Source organism: Sorex araneus, chromosome 3, assembly GCF_027595985.1.
Source record: "Sorex araneus isolate mSorAra2 chromosome 3, mSorAra2.pri, whole genome shotgun sequence".
NCBI lineage: Eukaryota > Metazoa > Chordata > Mammalia > Eulipotyphla > Soricidae > Sorex > Sorex araneus.
This window is the reverse complement of record NC_073304.1, coordinates 122,103,409-122,121,319: the sequence shown is the minus strand read 5'-3', so window position 1 is coordinate 122,121,319 and position 17,911 is coordinate 122,103,409. Positions and strand designations below refer to the sequence as shown.

Below are 17,911 nucleotides of genomic sequence, written 5' to 3'. Positions count from 1 at the left end.
AGAGGCCGGTCAGCCTGGCCAGTGGGTCACAGGAAGCATTTCTGGGTGAAGGCCACAGAACAGGCCCACAAAGGCCCAAGGACCCCCCCCCCCCCCACACACACACACTCGATACATTTCTATCACTGACAAAAGCCTTCAGGCTCAGAACCTCCCCCTTCCCCCAAGCCCCTTGAAATTGTCACTGTTACACCACTGTAACATATGTTACAGTGTTAAAATGTAGCTACTTCAGTGGTTAGGAACTGTCCTTCCTGGTAGGTCCTTATTGTTCTACACAGGTGAGGACACAGAGGCCGGTGGCAGCCAAACTGAACTCTAGAGTATGACCAGGGTCTGTGACTCGATCTGTCAGATGCCAAAGGCAGATGCCTTGCTGCAGAGACAGCCGCACACACTCAAGCATAAGTTAACTCAGCGCCAGCAGCATATAAGCAAGGGGACCACACCCCGGGTTTGAGCTTGTACCCGCCTTGGCACGCTGCAGAGCATTTCCCAGGGAGGGGTTCATGGGCCTGGGCCCACTTACAACCCCGACAGTTGGTGCGAACATTACTAGGTCCAGGCCCCTCCTGCATCCCATCACCACTGGCCGAACGCTCCCAGAGCCTTGGTGCTAAGCCGGGCCTCGAGTGCTGGCTCCCCCCAGCCTCCCTCCAGCCTCCTGCCTATAGCTGGTCATGGGACCCGGAGGTGTGGGAGGAAATCAGACATAGGCCACGGAGCTCTGGGACAAGGCTTCTGGCTGGCTCGGGTGAGAAAAGCCTGTGCATTGCTCTTGCCCCCCCATCCCCCGCCTCCCCCGGCCGGGCAGCTCCCTAGCCCCCCTGAGCAGGACATGAGCAGGGTCAGTGCCGGTGGCACCACCAGGAGAAGCTTATGAATACGGCATGACCGGAAGTAGCTGGACATCCTTAGAGCATCAGGAGCCCGCAGCGGTAGGCAGTCTTGTGACCCCTCTCTGGGACGGACAGCCTGGGGCGGGGGGGCGCACTCTTGCGGGGGAAGGAGGGGTCCACTCACCTTTCTTCTGTCGGACTCGGAGGAGGTAGAGGGCAGCGATGAGCAGGGCCACCAGCAGGGCACACACCACGCCCACCGCAATGGAGATGCCGTACCAGCTGGGAGTCGGGTCTGGGGGGCCACAGGAAACGACACATTGTGGATGCAGGCTGAACGCAGTGAGGAAAACTCCCACCCACCGCCCCTTCTCACAGTTAGCAGGCCCCATGCACAGAACATCTGGCGGGGGCTTTGAGATGCTTCCAGCCACGTGGCCACATCCGTACGGGGTCTGCGGATCCACTCTCCCTTATGGGTGACCTACCAGGGTGCTGGCAGAGAAGTATGTCTGGGCAATGCTGGGTTAAGACCAACTGGAGGGAGGAGGCAGAAGCCTCGCTCCCGGGGACCAAAGATCAATGTTTGCTCACCCAAAGCCACCCCAGACTCTGCATTGCAATGGGGTCACAGGGAGAACGTGGCTGCCCCGTGGCACAGGGGGGCGCCGTGGCTTGGAACCCCATAATCAGGAGCAGGGCTCTGGGCCACTGAAATGTGGGCGACTTGGAGCTTTAGTCACTTAATGCCCCTCCACACACTGGCTTCCTCCTGTGTGATGGAAGCGACAGCAGTTTCCCCGGCGCGGGCAGTCCCGAGGACGAGTGGCCGGCTGACTGGTCAACCCCCCCACCCACTCTCCCCTCCTTTCTGAAACTATCTCCCCGGGCACACTCAGTGCCAGGTCCCGAAGCGGGTCCGGGCAGCGGAGGGCCTGGCAGCCGAGACTCGAAGCTAAGAAGTGTTGGCGGTCATCTACCTTCACACAACTCAGGGCCAGCTGGGAGAGTACAGGTGACACCCCGGGGCCAGCCCCGCAGGGGTAGGTTTCTCCAGGGCGTCCCTGTTGCCCCAGCGGGAGGGAAACAGCCTTGGTGTCAGGCAGCCAAAGCATGTGCTCTGCTGCCCACACGGCCACACCTGTGGACCGTCCTGAGACATTCTGCAGCGGGGACAGAAATGCAGCAAGAGAATGGCGCTTTGACAGAAAGAAGAGGGAGAACATAGGTGACAGGCTGGCGGGGACTGAGACCCTCTGATTGTCCTCGAGGATGCCGGCGGATCCCCACTGTCTTCCCTGGGCCCCCCGAGCTACCCCTCGCTCCTCAGGAAATGGTCTCACTGAAATAGCTGCTCATGAAACAGCAGCTTCCTGGCTACACCGTGGAGAAACAGCAACACAGACCAACCAAGGTTCCACCCCCAGGCCTGGCGGGGACAGGCTGGCGGTGGCAGCTGAGCAGGACACCTGGGGTAGAGGGACTAGGAGGAGGAAGGTGGCTTGGCATGAATGGGAAATGAAATCACAGGCTGGATGGAAGAAGGAGGCTGGATGTGAAGCACAGGGGACTCTCCCCACTCCTCCCCCTTCTTTTCTTTGGGGGCCAACCCGGCAGTGGTCAGAGCTTACTCCTGGCTCTGCACCCCGGGATCACTCCTGGCAGTGCTTGGGGGACCATAGGCGGAGCTGGGGATTAAACCGGGATTGGCTGCAGGCGAGGCCAGCAAGTGCCCTACCCACTGTACCATCTCTTGGGCCCATCCCCTTCTTTCTTTACTATTTACATAAAAACCTATAACGACATGCACTCAATGCTTACCAGCTGTCACCCTGGGAGGAGGGAGCTTATGGTAGTGGAAGTCATTTGAAAATTTGACTTTTTATTTGTAAACTTCTAAATTATCCCACACTACTTTTTCTTTCTTTCTTTCTTTCTTTCTTTCTTTCTTTCTTTCTTTCTTTCTTTCTTTCTTTCTTTCTTTCTTTCTTTCTTTCTTTCTTTCTTTCTTTCTTTCTTTCTTGCTTGCTTTTTGGGTCACACCTGGCGATATACAGGGGTTACTCCTGGCTCTGCACTCAGGAATTACTCCTGGAGATGCTCAGGGGACCATATGGGATACTGGGAATCGAACCCGGGTCAGCCGCATGCAAGGCAAACACCCTACCCGCTGTGCTATTGCTCCAGCCCCCCCCCCCCACTACTTGTTAAGGGGTGGGGTTATCCTAAGCAGTGCTTGGGGTCCTGGGGACCACTCCCAGCCATTGTTGACCAATCAGGCCAATGATTCAATGGTCCAAGTATATTTAACTGGTTGGGCCCTGCAGTGCCGGGGATTATATGGGCCACCCAGGCAGTGCTTGGGGGCCCCCAGGGCTATACCCAGTGCAGCTTGGTGGAGTCATAGAACACCAAGGTTTACACTTGGATTCCAATGCCCCTGACCACTGGGCAATCTCCCTGGCCCCTGAATTATTTTCAACATTAAAAAGGAGAAGAAAAAGAACCAGGTCCGCTGGCACGGAGGGCTCACCAGAGGAGTCACTTGAGCCCTGGTCCTTCTGGGGCGCAGACACCTCCAGGGTGTGCGATTTGGTGAGCGCCGGCTGCCCATCGTGCTCCACCTGGCAGGTGAACGGCACGTTCTCCCGGTGGGCAGAGGAGTTCACCAGGAGCCAGCTGGTCCGGTTAAAGGTCCCGTCCTTGTTCTGTAGGAGGAGGGAGGTCGTTTCTGTCCGGGACACATTTCCATTCTCCAGCCAGGTCAGCTGCAGGTTCTGGGGGTAGAACTTCTTCACCTGGCAGGTGAGGTTCACCTGGTTGCCCACCGCCGGGAACTGGGACACCTCCAGCGTGGGAGGAACTGAAACAGCACAGGGCAGAAGCTCTGATCTCAGGGGACAGACAGGTCACAGGGGAGGGGCTCCAGCACTTAGTTCCCACCCCCCGCGGGGAGTCATGCAGGAATGGAACCGCTAGCTCTGTGCCCAGGACACAGAAGGTGCTCAGGAGACAGGTAGCTCCTTAGGGGGCAAAAGCCAGCAAAATCAGTAAGCACAGCCCCTCACATCCATGAGGACCCCATAAATGAACCGTCCATGCAGGCTCTGGTGATAGTAGGTGACTGGGTGCTTAGGAAGCAAGGCTGCTGTTTTGCAAAATAAGTGGGGGAATCCAGCACAGTGCTGGGCACGTAGCAGCTGCCATGGCAACAGGCATGAATGACGGGCACATCCAGCATGCTGGCAATCGGGAAGGGCTGATGGGAATTAGAGTCCAGACGTTAGAACAGAACACAGGGGGTCAGGATCGGGCAAGGAGACACAGGGGCTGGGGCGAGGGTGTCTACCTCGAATAGTCTCAGCCAAGCTGGCCATCCCACGGAGAGAAGTGCCCCTGGGCAGGGTGATGTGGGTGACCTCACAGATGACCTGGGAGCGCACGTCCCCCGAGGTCAGCGGCACCCTGGCTGTGCTGGAGACGCTGTAGGAGGTGCTGTCCCCCTGGGGGTCCACGTTGGTCCGGGTGGCCGAGAGCGCGTTCCCGTTTTTGAACCACCGCAGGGTGATGTCTCTGGGGGAGAAGCCGTGGGACTTGCAGGTGAAGGTCACTGTCTGCCCGGGCAGGGCCCTCGTCTTGGGACCCAAGACCTCGGGACGAGAAGGTTTGGCTACAAGAGGAGCGTGTGGACACAGTAAGCACAGGAGGTGGGTGGCACCACCGACAAGCACCGCCACCCGGGTTCTGCTGGTCCCTCCTCTGGGGCTGGAGGGGGTCCGTGTCCTCACTCACTGCAGGGGAGACCCTTAGCCCACTTCTGCACCGAGTCAAGGGGATGCTTGGAAGCCAGGCTGAGCTCAGAGTGGGCCTTCTTCACTTTCTGTGGGTGTCCTTAGACCTGGCCCAGGAATAGGGGGCAACTGAGCTTTTTTTTTTTTTTTTTGCTTTTTTTTGGGGGAGGGTCACACCCGGCGATGCACAGGGGTTACCCCCGGCTTTGTAATATTTCAATATTTCCTGGCGGTGCTCAGGGGACCATATGGGATGCTGGGGATTGAACTCAGGTCAGCCGTGTGCAAGGCAAAGGCTCTACCCGCTGTGCTATCGCTCCAGCCCTGACTGAGTATTTTCTCTTCCTAGCAGCTGCCCCCGAGGACAGAGGAGCCATGTACGGAAGTGAGCATAAGGGAGACAGCAGCACCGTGGGACCCAGGAGCTGACCCAGCGGGCGCACCCAGGAGGGCATGGAAGGTGAGAGGAAGCAGTGACGGTGTTTTTGCTCACAGTCAAGCTGGAGGTACTGCATCAAACTCACGCAGCTCCAGTCTGTGGCTGGCCAGAGCTTTCCCTGCAGGGATCAGGGACTACAAACAACCTACGGGGTGGGGTGGGGGGTGGACAGGGGATGAAGGGGGCTTCTCCGACGGCTCCTGAAGACCTGACCTGCACCCATCCAGGATCGGAATGTTAGGGAACAAAACGTCTGTTTCTGAGGCTGGGTCCAGTTCTTGGGTCCACCTGGGGCTGAAACCGAAGCTGGCTGAGAGAGCCTCAGGCCGTTCCCTGTCTTAATCACTGTGAAATCAGCAGACACGCAGGCCTCTGACATGGGCTGATGGGCTTTGCGCGACCTGAAACGTCTCGGTGACTGGAAGGTGATGGCCGGCCTCCCTGTGGGGGCTCCACTCAGGCGCCTCCAAACTGTCTGTTATTGCATAACACCTCCTGTCATGGTCACCAGGCGGCAAATAGGACAAATATTTGCCTCTGTAAATTATTGCCTCCTAACACACGGCCAACATTTTGATGACTGAGTCGGGGGAGGGGGTGTCACTGATTGAGCCTGAACCTCTCAAAAGAGAAAAGATGGGGTGGGGGTGGTGGGCAGGAACCATTTACCTAGGGGTGTCCTGGGAATCCCGGTGCTAGATGGATGTCTCCGGGGCTCTCACACCTTAACCAGCCTGGGAGATGGCCTCGAGGGTGTCATGTATGGACATGGCTCAGGTGGTTAGGGTCTGGTCACAGGCAGTGACCCCACATGGGGGGACTGACCCAGGGTCTCTGATCTGCGCCGGGGAGCCTCAGCAGCTGTTTCTGTGGACAGAACCCTCACCCTGGGGAGAAGCAGAATCCCTGGACAAAGAGCCTGGGAGTGGATGCTGGTGACCGTTACCAAAGCATCCGGTCATCTCTAGGGATGAAACTTATTTGTTGTGAAAGCCTAACGATCACCAAGGGCAAGAAGAACCAGGAGACAGAACCAGAGCAGAAACACCACAGGGTCTCAGAGCTCCTCTTGCAGCAGCAACCACGGAAAACCCAGTGAAGAAAGGCGCTGAAACTCCAACACAGTCCTCAGCCTTGCTTTCCCCCCGGCCACCCCCTCCCCAGCCCCCATAATCCTCTCCGGAAACAAGTGTGATGGATCCACTCCAATATACACACCAGTTCCAGGCCATGCTGGACAGAAGCCGGAGGCGTGTGGGAGGCAGGGAGGCACATCAGCAGGGAGGGCTGCAGTGTCCTGGATGTAACTGCAAGCCCAGCTCCCGCTGAAACGCACACATACCTGCTGGTGGGAAGGGTCTCAGTGGGGGTGTCTGGGCTGCCTGACCTCGGGAAGGGAACCCACTCGGAGCCCCAGTCATGCTCCGGGTGTGGTGATGTGTGTGTGTGTGTGTGTGTGTGTGTGTGTGTGTGTGTGTGTGTAGGGGGTTCCTAGCCACTGCTGTGGCTTCTTAATAACTTGGGATCCCGGCTTGCTGTCAGAAACACATGCAATTCTTGTGTTCGTGTTTGGGTCACACCTGGCGATGCTGAGGGCTTACTCTTGCCTCTGCACGCAGGAATTATTTCTGGTGGTGTTCGGGGGACCACATGGGATTGAGCCTGGATCAGCCCCATGCAAGGCAAGTGTCCTTGCTGCTGTCCTATGGCTTGGGCCCCGCACATGCTATTCTAAAGCACCCACCACCCTTCTCTCAGAGCCCACAGCACAAGGAGTCGCTCTGGTAAGGAACAATAATACATTTTTTCCCTCAGTGACCTCAGAATCATCTTTCTCAAGCCTGGCTGTGATGAGCAGCCTCTGGTGATCAGACATTTCAGCTGCCTGGCCACACCTGACTAGTTCGGTCAGAAACTTCGGTGGAGCTGAACCTGGGGAGGCTTATCAAGGTCCCCCATAATGTTCTAATGAGCGGCCAGAGCTGACAGCTCCTCCTGGCCTCACCTCACCCCTGCCTGAGGCCTGAGGAGGACAGTGACTGCCCGAGGTCCTCGGGTTTCAGCACATCCTGGCTGACAGGCAGGAAGGCCCTGAACTCACACAGCTCACGCGCTCCCCAGCGGTCACTCCCCTCTGAGTGCAGGTATGGAGTGACGAGGAAGCACTGCAGACAGAGGAGGACCCGGGCCCAGTGCGGAGTGATGGGTCAGAGGTCACAGAGACAGGAAGTGGCAGAGCGGGGAGGTGAGCGCAGGTGGCTCTAGTGATGCTTCTGTGGGATTTTCTACCCCGCTTTGCACCTCATAGGCCTGAATCAAAGCCACCACTTCACTGATGGGGAAACTGAGGACCCGGGGACTGAGACATCCAGACACACAGAGCTCTGAGAAGACAGCACCATCTCAGATCAGGAGTATCTGCTCCGATACCCGCTCGGTGCGTCTCACGACTTCCTACAGAGCTCACAATCCTTCGTGACCCCTGTTTGATTCCTGAGAAGAGGGAATTGGACAGAAAAGAAGGAACCGTCTCTTCGATCCCCCACATGTCCAGGGAGAACCAGCAGAGCCAGGGCCCCACCCTCACGAGACAGACACTGACCAGCTGGCTACCACTCTCTGAGAGCCCAACTTCAGGCAAGGATAGGGCGGAGTCGCCACTCGAGCCTGCGGCAAGGAAGGCAGAGACACGGGCTCCCATGGACTGGCTACCCTCTCCCCTCCCTCTACAGTGGGACATGGACTCCGGCTCCGAGAGGCCCTGCACCTCGAGAGCTCTTCCCTCCTCCCCTCCAGCTAGAGCAGGGGAGGTACATGGGCCCTGGGCCTGCAGGACATTCTGCTCTCCTACTCCACCCACGCTTCCCAGAATAGCTCTGAGGCGAAAGAGCAACCAACCCCACTCTCACACACATGCTCACATACACACACGCTCACATATATACACACATGTGCATATGCGGGCATACACACATGCACACACATCTATGTATAAGTGCACACATAACACACACATGCACACATGTACATGCGTACACATTCACACACATGCACACATCTTCATATACATACACATGTATGTACACTCACATGTGCACATGCACAATAGACACAACTCACACACGTGCACACATGCATACACACTCAAACATATACATATGCATATGCACACATTCACATGTGCACACACATGCGCTCACATGTGCACAAGCACACATTCACAACAGACACATCCACACACAAGTGCACACACAATGCACATGTACACAGAGAAACATGTACAGTGCATAATCATACATATGCACACACAGACTCACACATGTGCACACACATGCATACACATGCACAGTCACACACACGGGAAGCACTTCAGTGATCTCAGATCTGAGCCCTGTGTGTTAGGAGCAGGCTCAGCGTGGCAGCCTCTGATCTGAAAGCGCCCTTCCTCGCCAGCCAAGTGTTCCTGAAATGTTCCTCTCTGAAGAACAGAACCAGGCAAGACTTTTAGACTTTCCTCCCGACCAGAGAGCACCGTGGGGGTGGCAGAGCAGGTAGGGGTGCTCATCAGGTTGTTTGGGGTTTGGATTCTGGCTCGTATACCTGCTCAGACCCCTCCGTACCTCAGTGTCCTTATCTGGAGATGGGACAGACCCTCTCTGACTGCACCAAGAAATGCTCTGTCTCTGCCGAGCTCCGGCTCTTGCCTCCCCCATCCTCCCCTGCTCCAGGCTTCCCCCATCCTCCTGGATCCAGGCACTCACCTGGGCAGCACCTGGGAAGGTAGAGGGAGAAGGAAGGGAAGGGGCTGCCCTCTAGGACCAGCAGAGAAGACTGTGAGGGGAGCACCTCTGTAACCTCAGAGACCCCCAACATCAGGGCAGCCGCCTTCCCCGCCTGTGTCCGGGTGGCCAGGCTCTGCTCTGCTACAGCTGGGGGAACTGGGGCCGTGCCCACACAGAGGAAGCCCCGCAGAGCTACGCAAGGAGTGTCCCCGCAGAGAAGACAGGCGCGTGCACCCGTTACCCGGCCACACTATCCCACCAGCCCGAGGCTGGTGACGATCTCTACCCAGCCACAGAGAACGGTGACAGCAACAGTGCTGTGTCCACGCTGGGCAGTGCCATGTGGCTCCTGGCACTTATGGAATTCACGTGCCAAATGCTAGCAAAGGCTTAGGCTTCACCTTAGGCTCCAGGGACCGCACTGGGGCTGGCGGTGCAGGGCTGAACCTGGCTAAACTGACACAGGGAGACACCTGTGACTTGCTTCACTCATGGCTGCTCTGCACCCAAAGCTTCCGCAGGGCAGGGAAGAGCCTGGGATCAGGCTGGATTCTGGAACAATCCCTTCCCCCAGCTGGGCCATGGGAAGGGGGGTCAGGTCCTCATCACCCCAACCAACCTTGGGGACTCCCCAGCACACACACACACACACACACACACACACACACACACACACACACACACACGTGCCGGGGGCTGAGCGGGATGTGACTTCCCAGGTCCACACTGTGGCTACAATACACAGGCACCCACTGCTACAAGACGCAGCCCCCGAACTGCTCGAGCCCTCCCGGGCTGTGGGACCCAGTGCCAGGAATGACAACGCCCCCCTGAGCTCTGCGCATGCCTCCACCCGTCCCTGCTGCATCCCACAGCCCGTGCCTCTCAGACACTCGTTCTCCACGTGAGACACATGACAGTGAAAGCACCCTATTCCCTTGCCGCCTCCCTGTAGGGCCGAGAATGGAAAATCAGCTGAGAAGAGCATTTGTGCGCTGCGGAGGCCACTGCTTCCACCATGCCGAGTGCAGAGCCGGGCACGCCTGGGTGCTTGGTAGGTGCCAAGGAGAGATGCCCCACACTAAGGGGGGCCCTTTCGGGGTGCAGGGGTAAGGCCCGGCGGGTGACTGGGCATGTCACTCAGACCTCAGCTTCCTCATCCCTACAGCCAAAGGGTTGATGGGATGGGACAGGCCAGGGCTAGGATCGAGGTGGCGGGTCCCAGATTTTGCCCCGTGGATCCACCTTGATCTCTGCAGCCTCCTTCCCTGACCTGCTGTGGGGGGGTAGTGTGGCCGTGAAGCCCCCGTGGGGACAAGCACCAGTGCCCCCCTGCCCTGCCCTGAGTCACTGCTTTCAGAGGAGAGGCCAGCCTGACTGTGGTCACACAACAGGACGAAGGGCCCCCCAGTGCACTCACCACTCACGGTGACCTGGGTGCCTGACCCAGACTTGAACGCCACATCTTCCGTGCTCCCCTTCCGGAACTTCACACAGTAGTAGGTGCCCGTGTCAGCTGGGCTGATGTCACGGATGCGGATGGAAAAGTCCATGTTGTCTCTCTTGGTGGCATCCGAAGCATTGGTCACTCGGGGGTAGTGGCCTTTGCCTCCGAAGTTGTAGATCTCCTCCCGGCTACCCAATCTCTCCCGGGACCACTTGACAGGGCCCACGGGAAGCAGGGAGGTCACAGAGCAGCGCAGAGTGGCCGTCTCTCCCGCAGCCACCGACACGAGCTTGTCAGGCTGGATCACCTGCAGCTCAGCATCCTGCCCGGCCACTCCTGGGGGAAAAACACAAGCAGCTCTTCGAGTGGGGTCCGAGAGATTTCCCCAAACATCTGTCAGCAGCCATGTCGGTGGCTTGGAGCTCAGCTCCTCGTGGGAGTCACGGCACAGAACTCTCACCCGGGCTCCTCGGGGAGGCCCATCCCAGCAAGGAAACAGCTGCCCAGAGCGGCAAGGCGCAAGGCAGTGCCCGGGCATCCCTCGAGGTGTCTGTGCCGGGCTCCGAATCCTAATCTGACCCATCAGGAACAGTGTTTCTGACTGAGGGAATAGCCTAGGCAAAGGTTCAGAGACAGGGCCAGCCTATCAGGGGGCGAGTTGTTGGGGTGGGGGGAGGGCCTGGGACAACCAGATCCGTCTTGGGCCTGGCCCAGGAAGCAGGCCCCAAACAGAGAAGCCCAGCTCAGCATCTGGGGCCTGCCCAGGCTGCCGATGGGAAAGCAAGAGCACTTGGATTGGAGTCCTGGCTCGGGGCCTCACTCCTGTATGACCTGGGCCAGCTCTCAGGCGACTGGCGCACAGGGTCTCCTTGTGGGTGAAGGGCAATGGCTGCCCCTTAACTGCCCCCCACCCCCACCTCCCCAGCCTTGGCTGCACCCCCGGACGGTTCTCTGGCAAGACTCATGGCACCCAGCGTGGCAAAACCAGCTGAGCCGACTCCCTAGTCCAAGAGTATCCGCATTTCTGCAAACCTCCCACCATGGTCTGAGACGCGGCTCTGTGCCAGGGGCCACCCGCTGGTTTCAGGGGACTCGGGATCCTGACTCAGGAGATGGGATGGGCACCCTGGTCACTCAGCACCGCGCTGGGCACAAGGCAGGGCCTGCTACTCGAACAGGCTTGGTGCAGGGGTGCGGGAGACACACGGGGGCCGGACATGGGTCCTGGCCTCAATGGTTCCTGAGTGGGGCAGGGAAAGGGGTAGCAGAAGTCAGGGAGGAAGCGGCCCGAGTCCCGAGCTGGACAGTGGTGGCGGGGAGGGGTGGCTGAGTCAGGGACTGTGTAGAGGTAGAAGCAGGGGAGTGTAGGGGCCATACAGGACACACAGACACACACACACAGACCCACACAGAGACAGAGCAAACAAGAATAACAGGAACAGTGGTGGCTGCATCGTATAGGGGGGTCATGGCTGTCCGGTCCCCGTCCTGGTCCGCCACTGACCCTTGGTGGACCCCATCCTGCCCCCCACCTCGCCCTCCTCTGCCTTGTGTACACTCAGTCACCAGGGCTGGTCTACTCAGCCTCTAGCAGGGAAGGAGACCCTCAAATTGCACCTCCTCTCCGCCCCCAGCCTGGCACCACCCCGGGCCGGGACAGACACCCCAGGGAAAGGCCAGTTCTCTGATGACCCGCCTGTGGGCAAGCCATCCCTGGAGCAGTCTGCTAGCCCCTACCCGTCCACAGCCCCAGGCCTGTGGCACGTGGGTGGCCCTGTGCTTCCAGGGCGGGCACTGGCCGCTGGGCAGACCCCCCTATTTCCTCCGGAGGGCACCCCCCAGGTAGCACGGGCCCAGGGACCTCCGAGGCAGCCTGGATGAAGCCCAGTGCCAGTCAGTGGGCCACACACGTTCCCTGCTGCCCGCCGTGGGTCTGCACCCCAGCGGCCAGGCGGGCTGGACAAACTGGAAATGCTGCCGCCTGTGGGGGCGGTGGGGAGGGAGCGGCCAGCCCGGGCAGGATCGGGGTTCCCCGTGAGCTGGCTCAGCGCCTGCCCCACTGCACCCTCCATAAGACAGGGCACCCGCCCCACCCCTACGAGGCCCAAAGCAGCAGTTAGCCTCGACTTCCTCCTCCCTTCATGGCCACGGACCCAATGCTGATAAGACAGGGACCCAGTGCTGATAAGACACGGTTCTTCTGGGGCGGCGGCTTCCACCACCAGGATGCCGGCTCTGCGGGGCCTGGTCAGCAATCCCTGCCTAGCCCAGCACCTGGTCCCGTGTGGCCTGCCTACAGGCGCCAGCGTGCATTTATTTTCTTGCGGCCACGGGAAGGGAGAAGCCACGAGAGATAGAGCCGGGCGAAGCCGGGGCCCGACCTGGCGCTGGGGCCCTGGGCAGGGCCTAGCCGGGAGTTATTCTTATCCTTCTCTATCCCGGCACACCGGGCAGTGAGTCAGCAGTAGTCGGGGAGCGTGTGAGCGGGCGAGGAGGCAGCGGAGCCGGGCGCGGCGTGTGGAAGCAGGACTATTCTTGGGGAAAAGCCTGCAATCACACCCCGGGCAGGCGACAGTAAAAGTCTCGAGCTGGGTACGGCTACACCCCTCCTTCCCTTTCCTTTTTTTTTTTTTTTAACTTTTTCTTGAGCTCTCTCCACCAACAGCAGCCAGATTTAGGCAGCTTAATTAATTAGCTAGTGTTTATAAAGCGTTTGAAGAATTTTAAAAGTGCCACGTAAGTGCCAAATATTATTTTAATCCGTGTGTGTGTGTATGTGTGTGTGTGTTTCTTTTTATTTTTCCAGCAGAGAGTTTTTCTCCCACCCCCCAACTTGCTTTTCTTTTTCTCTGCAGGTTCTGTTCTGGGAATCGGGCTTGTTAAAACTCACTCCTGCAGCTCTGGGCCTGGGGACAGCATGCTGGCCTGGCTGACAAAGCCATCCCTGGCTCTCTCCTGTCCTCCTGGCGGAGACAGGGGCTGTCCAGGGGCCTGAGCGGGCACTGGGACAGGAGGTCGGCTGGGCAGACCTTCCCCCGCGCTGCTGGTGGGAGTGTGAAATTGGAACCTCCTTCCAGAAAAGCAGGTGGGCAGGATGGACCAAAGGTGTGAAAGTGACCGAGCAGCCCTGGGTGGGCGCCTGCGCAGGGGCAGAAACCCCAAGATGGAATAAGGTTCCTACGGAAGGATCTGGAATACTCGGAGGAATCTCCCCAGCATTCGGGAGATTCCTCGGTTAGGTGAATTGTGGTCTATCCCGTCCATGGAACGAGAGGCAGCCACAGAAAAGCAGGACCCTGAAAATACATGATGACCTCTCAGTGTCTGTGCTGCACGCCATAATGCCCCAAAGCAGAGAGAGAATATAGGGAATATTGTCTGCCACAGAGGCAGGGGGAGGGTGGGAAAGGGGGGAATACCCGGGATATCGGTGGTGGGAAATATGCACTGGTGGAGGGATGGGTGTTTGATCATTGTGTGATTGTGACCCAAACATGAAAGCTTGTAACTATGTCACAGTGATTCAATAAAAATAAAAAATAAAAATAAATAAATAAAATGGCAGAAATCTGGCCACTTCTGCATGGCATCGTTTCAGAGGAGACCGTGACGATGCAAATAATCACCCGTTCCTCGCAGCACCAAGAGCAAACGAGAAAGCCAAAACACAATCATCATTTCATCCATTTAATCGGTGACCGTCAAAAACCGTTCATGAGCCACTGAAGGAAGAATGTAAAGCCACGCTCAGATCACGAGGGATCTACGCACACGTCTCATCAAAACGGAGAAACGGGAGAGTTTCCAGCGTCCGTGGAAAGAGGTCTGTTTGGTGGCACGAAGGCCGACCCTGAGGACATCCACATCGACAGAGCTGATGGTGCAGAATGACAATTCCTGATGCAGGAATACATTTGAGATGAGAGTCGGTTATTCAGTGACAGATTCGGGGTGGCCCCAAACTTGTAGTTTGGAAAACAATGCACACGTGCTGTTAAATATTCCCAGTGATTAATTGTAAGTCACAGATTTATTAGGGTTTTGCTTTTATGTTTTCTCTTTGCGTTATTTGTGCCATAAAGAAGAAGGAAAAACTGCTTTGGGGATGATCATGACTTTATAAAATAAAATAAAACCATATACAAATAAACAACTTCAAGGTACTATACAGAGCTATAAAACCACAACTCTTTTTTAGCTCGTGAATTCAAAAGTGATGCATCTTTCTTTTTTTTTTATTCTATTTTGGGTACTTTTCAGGTTTTATAAATGGGGTGGATGTTAAAGAACACAGTTTCTGTATTCTAAATTTTACGAAACATCTGTACATATAATATGTATGTTTCACCCATGTTTACTATGTTTACTGCCCCCCCCCAACCCTGGGAATTTTGTCTGTTTTGTTCACTCCCTATTTTCCCCATCTTAGATACAGTGGTTGGACAATAATAGATGCTCAATAAGTATTTGCTAATTGACCGATAGATCCAAGATCCAGAGAAAAGGTCTACACTGAGAGGCAGCATGTGTGGGAAATGGGTCCCTGGTTGGCGGGGGCAGAGACAGACACAGATTTTCTTTGCTTTAGAGTAAACAATACATTGAAGGTTTTACTTTGGGGGCCCCCAAGTGCTGCTCAGGGGACCTGGGGGCCACCCCTGGTGATACTCTGTCAACCTGACCAGTAAGTTCAGTGCTAGAACCTGAAGGTGTAGTGATTATAGGCCCTGTGGTACTGTGGGCCCAGAGACATCCAGGAGAACTGCTGCCGTGCTGGGGGTGGGTGATGGGGTACTGGGGATACAACTTGGGTCCCTGTATGCATCTTTGACCACGGAACTATCCCTGCCATGGAACCATCCCTGCCACGGAACCATCCCTGATCACGGAATCATCCCTGACCACGGAACCATCCCTGACCACCGAACCATACCTGCCATGGAACCATCCCTGATCACAGAACCATCCCTGCCACGGAACCATCCCTGACCACGGAACCATCCCTGATCACGGAACCATCCCTGCCACAGAACCATCCCTGCCATGGAACCATCCCTGACCACGGAACCATCCCTGCCACGGAACCATCCCTGACCACTGAACCATCCTGCCACAGAACCATCCCTGCCACAGAACCATTGCTGACCACTGAACCATCCTGCCACTGAACCATCTCTAACCACCATACCCCTCTCCCAAAGCTTTCATTTTAGTTTCACTTTTTCAGGGAACACTTGCTGCTTTGAGGTGAGAATGAATGAACTGAAAGCCATGAATGAGTTCTGAGTGGGAGGAGTCAACAGTGTGTGGCCACTGGCACTGTGACCAGGTGGAGAAGGAGCTGGGGGTCCACGGGAGGCCAGAGAGGTCCTGGGAAACCAGTGGAATCTCTTGCATGCACGACCTTGAGCACAGGGCAGAGGCCAGCTGGCTCCCCGGCCTCATGACGCTTGCCCCTGAGCAGGAGTCAGACTTTAAGGCAACAACATGGATAATTACTTTTTTTTTTTGCAGTGCCGGGTTGAATCCAGGGTCTCACACATACGAGGCAAGAGCTGTGTCACTTCCGGAAGAGCCCTCAGAAGGTGACACGCACGGCCATCTCTGGCCTCCTCTCCACACTGCCCCACGCCCTGCTGCTCTGGCCCCCATTTCTGACTCGTCTGTCGTCCTCGACTCGGCCAAGGAGGGTGTGAGGCTGCAGACGGGGGGCTGAGGAATGACCATGGGGTCTGGAGAAATACATTGGATTTTTTTGGGGGGGTACGGCATTCATGTGTAGCTTTAGAGATTAAGAAAAGATGAAAACAATTTCCATCAGAAGTGAAAAAATAAGCATGGATGCTTTTCTAATGGAAAAAACAAATCAGCACTGAATCAGATCTGGCCGGAAGGGACACAGCGCCAGGCGGCACCTGCCTGGGTCCCTCCAGAAGCCTGCGCAGTCCTGACCTCCCCATCCCGCTCCTCGAGCTGCCTTGTCCACGTGGGTGCTCGCTGCCAGGTTCTCAGCGCCCAGGACCCGGAGTCTGTGGGAGCATCTGCAGTGCCCCGAGGACAGCATCTTGGGATGGCGGGAATGAGCGGGCCCTAGTGTGACTCAGTATCCCCTTCCCGGACCATTGAGCATCACTGTCCACCTTCTGTGGCTGTTGTCACCACCACCCTGCCACTGCACCTCATCATATGCCACCTAAAGTGAGGGCCAGAGTGTGACATGTGGGGTTTGGTACACCGGCGTGCAAAGGCAGCTGTGGAAGAGTTAGTGTGTATGCACCAGCATTCACACCTGTGTGCATACAAGCATGTGTGTGTACATGTGTGCTGTAGGAGAGTGTGCGTGTGCATGCAAATGTGTCCCGAGTTATGTGTGCCTGGTGATGCACATGTGTGTGCTCACCAAACGATGAGTGTGCATGTATGTGAGCGTGTGTACATGCGTGTATGTGCCTGTGCATGCATGCATGTATGTGCATTATATATGGGCAGACAGTGCAGCTCGGGAGGACCAGGCAGCAGGGGTGAGTATAGGAATGGGGGTGCTGGCTGTGGGTGCAAGTGTCGGGGCAAGGCAGGCCCCTGGGAGGGGTGTGTGGGTGCAGAGAGGGGAGGAAAGGCTGCGTAGAGGAGTGAGTGTGTGTGTGTGTGCGTGCGTGCATGTGTGTGTGTGTGTGTGTGTGTGAGAGAGAGAGAGAGAGAGAGAGAGAGAGAGAGAGAAAGAGAGTTTGAGAATGTGCATGTGCCCTGCCTGCTGTACCATGGCTCTGGCCCTTGATCCTGTCTCCCTCCCCTCCCCCTTGCCTCGCCTCTCCTCTCCCTTCCCCTGCCCTCCCTTCTCCGGCATGGCACCTGGGCTCACACAGCTCAGGGCTGCAGCCCCACCCTGGGCACTTCCCAAGCCCCTGAGTCACCCTCTCGTGCTCGAGAGTCTAAGGGCAGAGCCATTGGGATGGCCTCGCTGAGGTGTCTACTGCTTGTTTGGGAGCCACATCACAGAGTGCTCGGGCTGACTCCTGGTTCAGTGCTCAGGGGTCGCTCCTGGCAGTGCTTGGGGGACCATGCAGTGCTGGGGACTGCAGCTGAAGCATGCGAAGCCCATCCTGTGCGCCCCCCCATCCCGGGTCTGCATCTCGGGGGTTGGGCTCAGGGCCTGGCGCTTTCCCAGCAGGTGCCTGAAGCCTCTGGGCATCTCTGGCTCCTGGTCTTTGTCCTTTTTTTGGTTTTGGTGATTGGGCCACACCGATGGGCTCACTCCTGGCCGTGCTTAGGGGCACCAAGGACTGAGCCATTGTTAGCCGGGCAGGGCGAGCACCTTACCCCCTCCAGCCCCAGGTCTTGAGGGAACCTCTCGCTAAGGTGAGCACCGTGTGCTAGATACTCGGATGGGAGAGGCCAGCCCAGACCGCCCTGCTGGATCTCACACCCCGGCACACTGGGGATGGACTCTGGGGTGCGACTCAGGGAGGGTCTGCGTGGCTGGGGGCGCTGTGTGCACCCAATGTGGGTGCTCGAGCTCCACGGGGGCACTGTGGGCACAGTCAGGCACAAACTTTCCTCGGCAGCTGGAATGATTCATTCCTGCCCTCTCCTGCCTCTGTCCCTGTGTCAACATC

The 17,911-nt window shown here is 57.2% G+C and overlaps 1 protein-coding gene across 4 annotated transcripts in view; it reads right to left on the bottom strand.

Moving 5' to 3' along the window:
* SIRPA (signal regulatory protein alpha) overlaps positions 1–17,911 on the bottom strand; it is a 47,309-nt gene that overhangs the window by 14,030 nt on the left and 15,368 nt on the right. For all 4 annotated transcript variants that reach the window (XM_055133281.1, XM_055133283.1, XM_055133284.1 and 1 more), the window contains 4 exons: positions 10,272–10,634; positions 4,189–4,509; positions 3,373–3,702; positions 1,024–1,134 (listed from right to left, as the gene is read on the bottom strand). In XM_055133281.1, the coding sequence (XP_054989256.1) occupies positions 1,024–1,134; positions 3,373–3,702; positions 4,189–4,509; positions 10,272–10,634 (1,125 nt within the window). The remainder of the gene's footprint in view (positions 1–1,023; positions 1,135–3,372; positions 3,703–4,188; positions 4,510–10,271; positions 10,635–17,911) is intronic.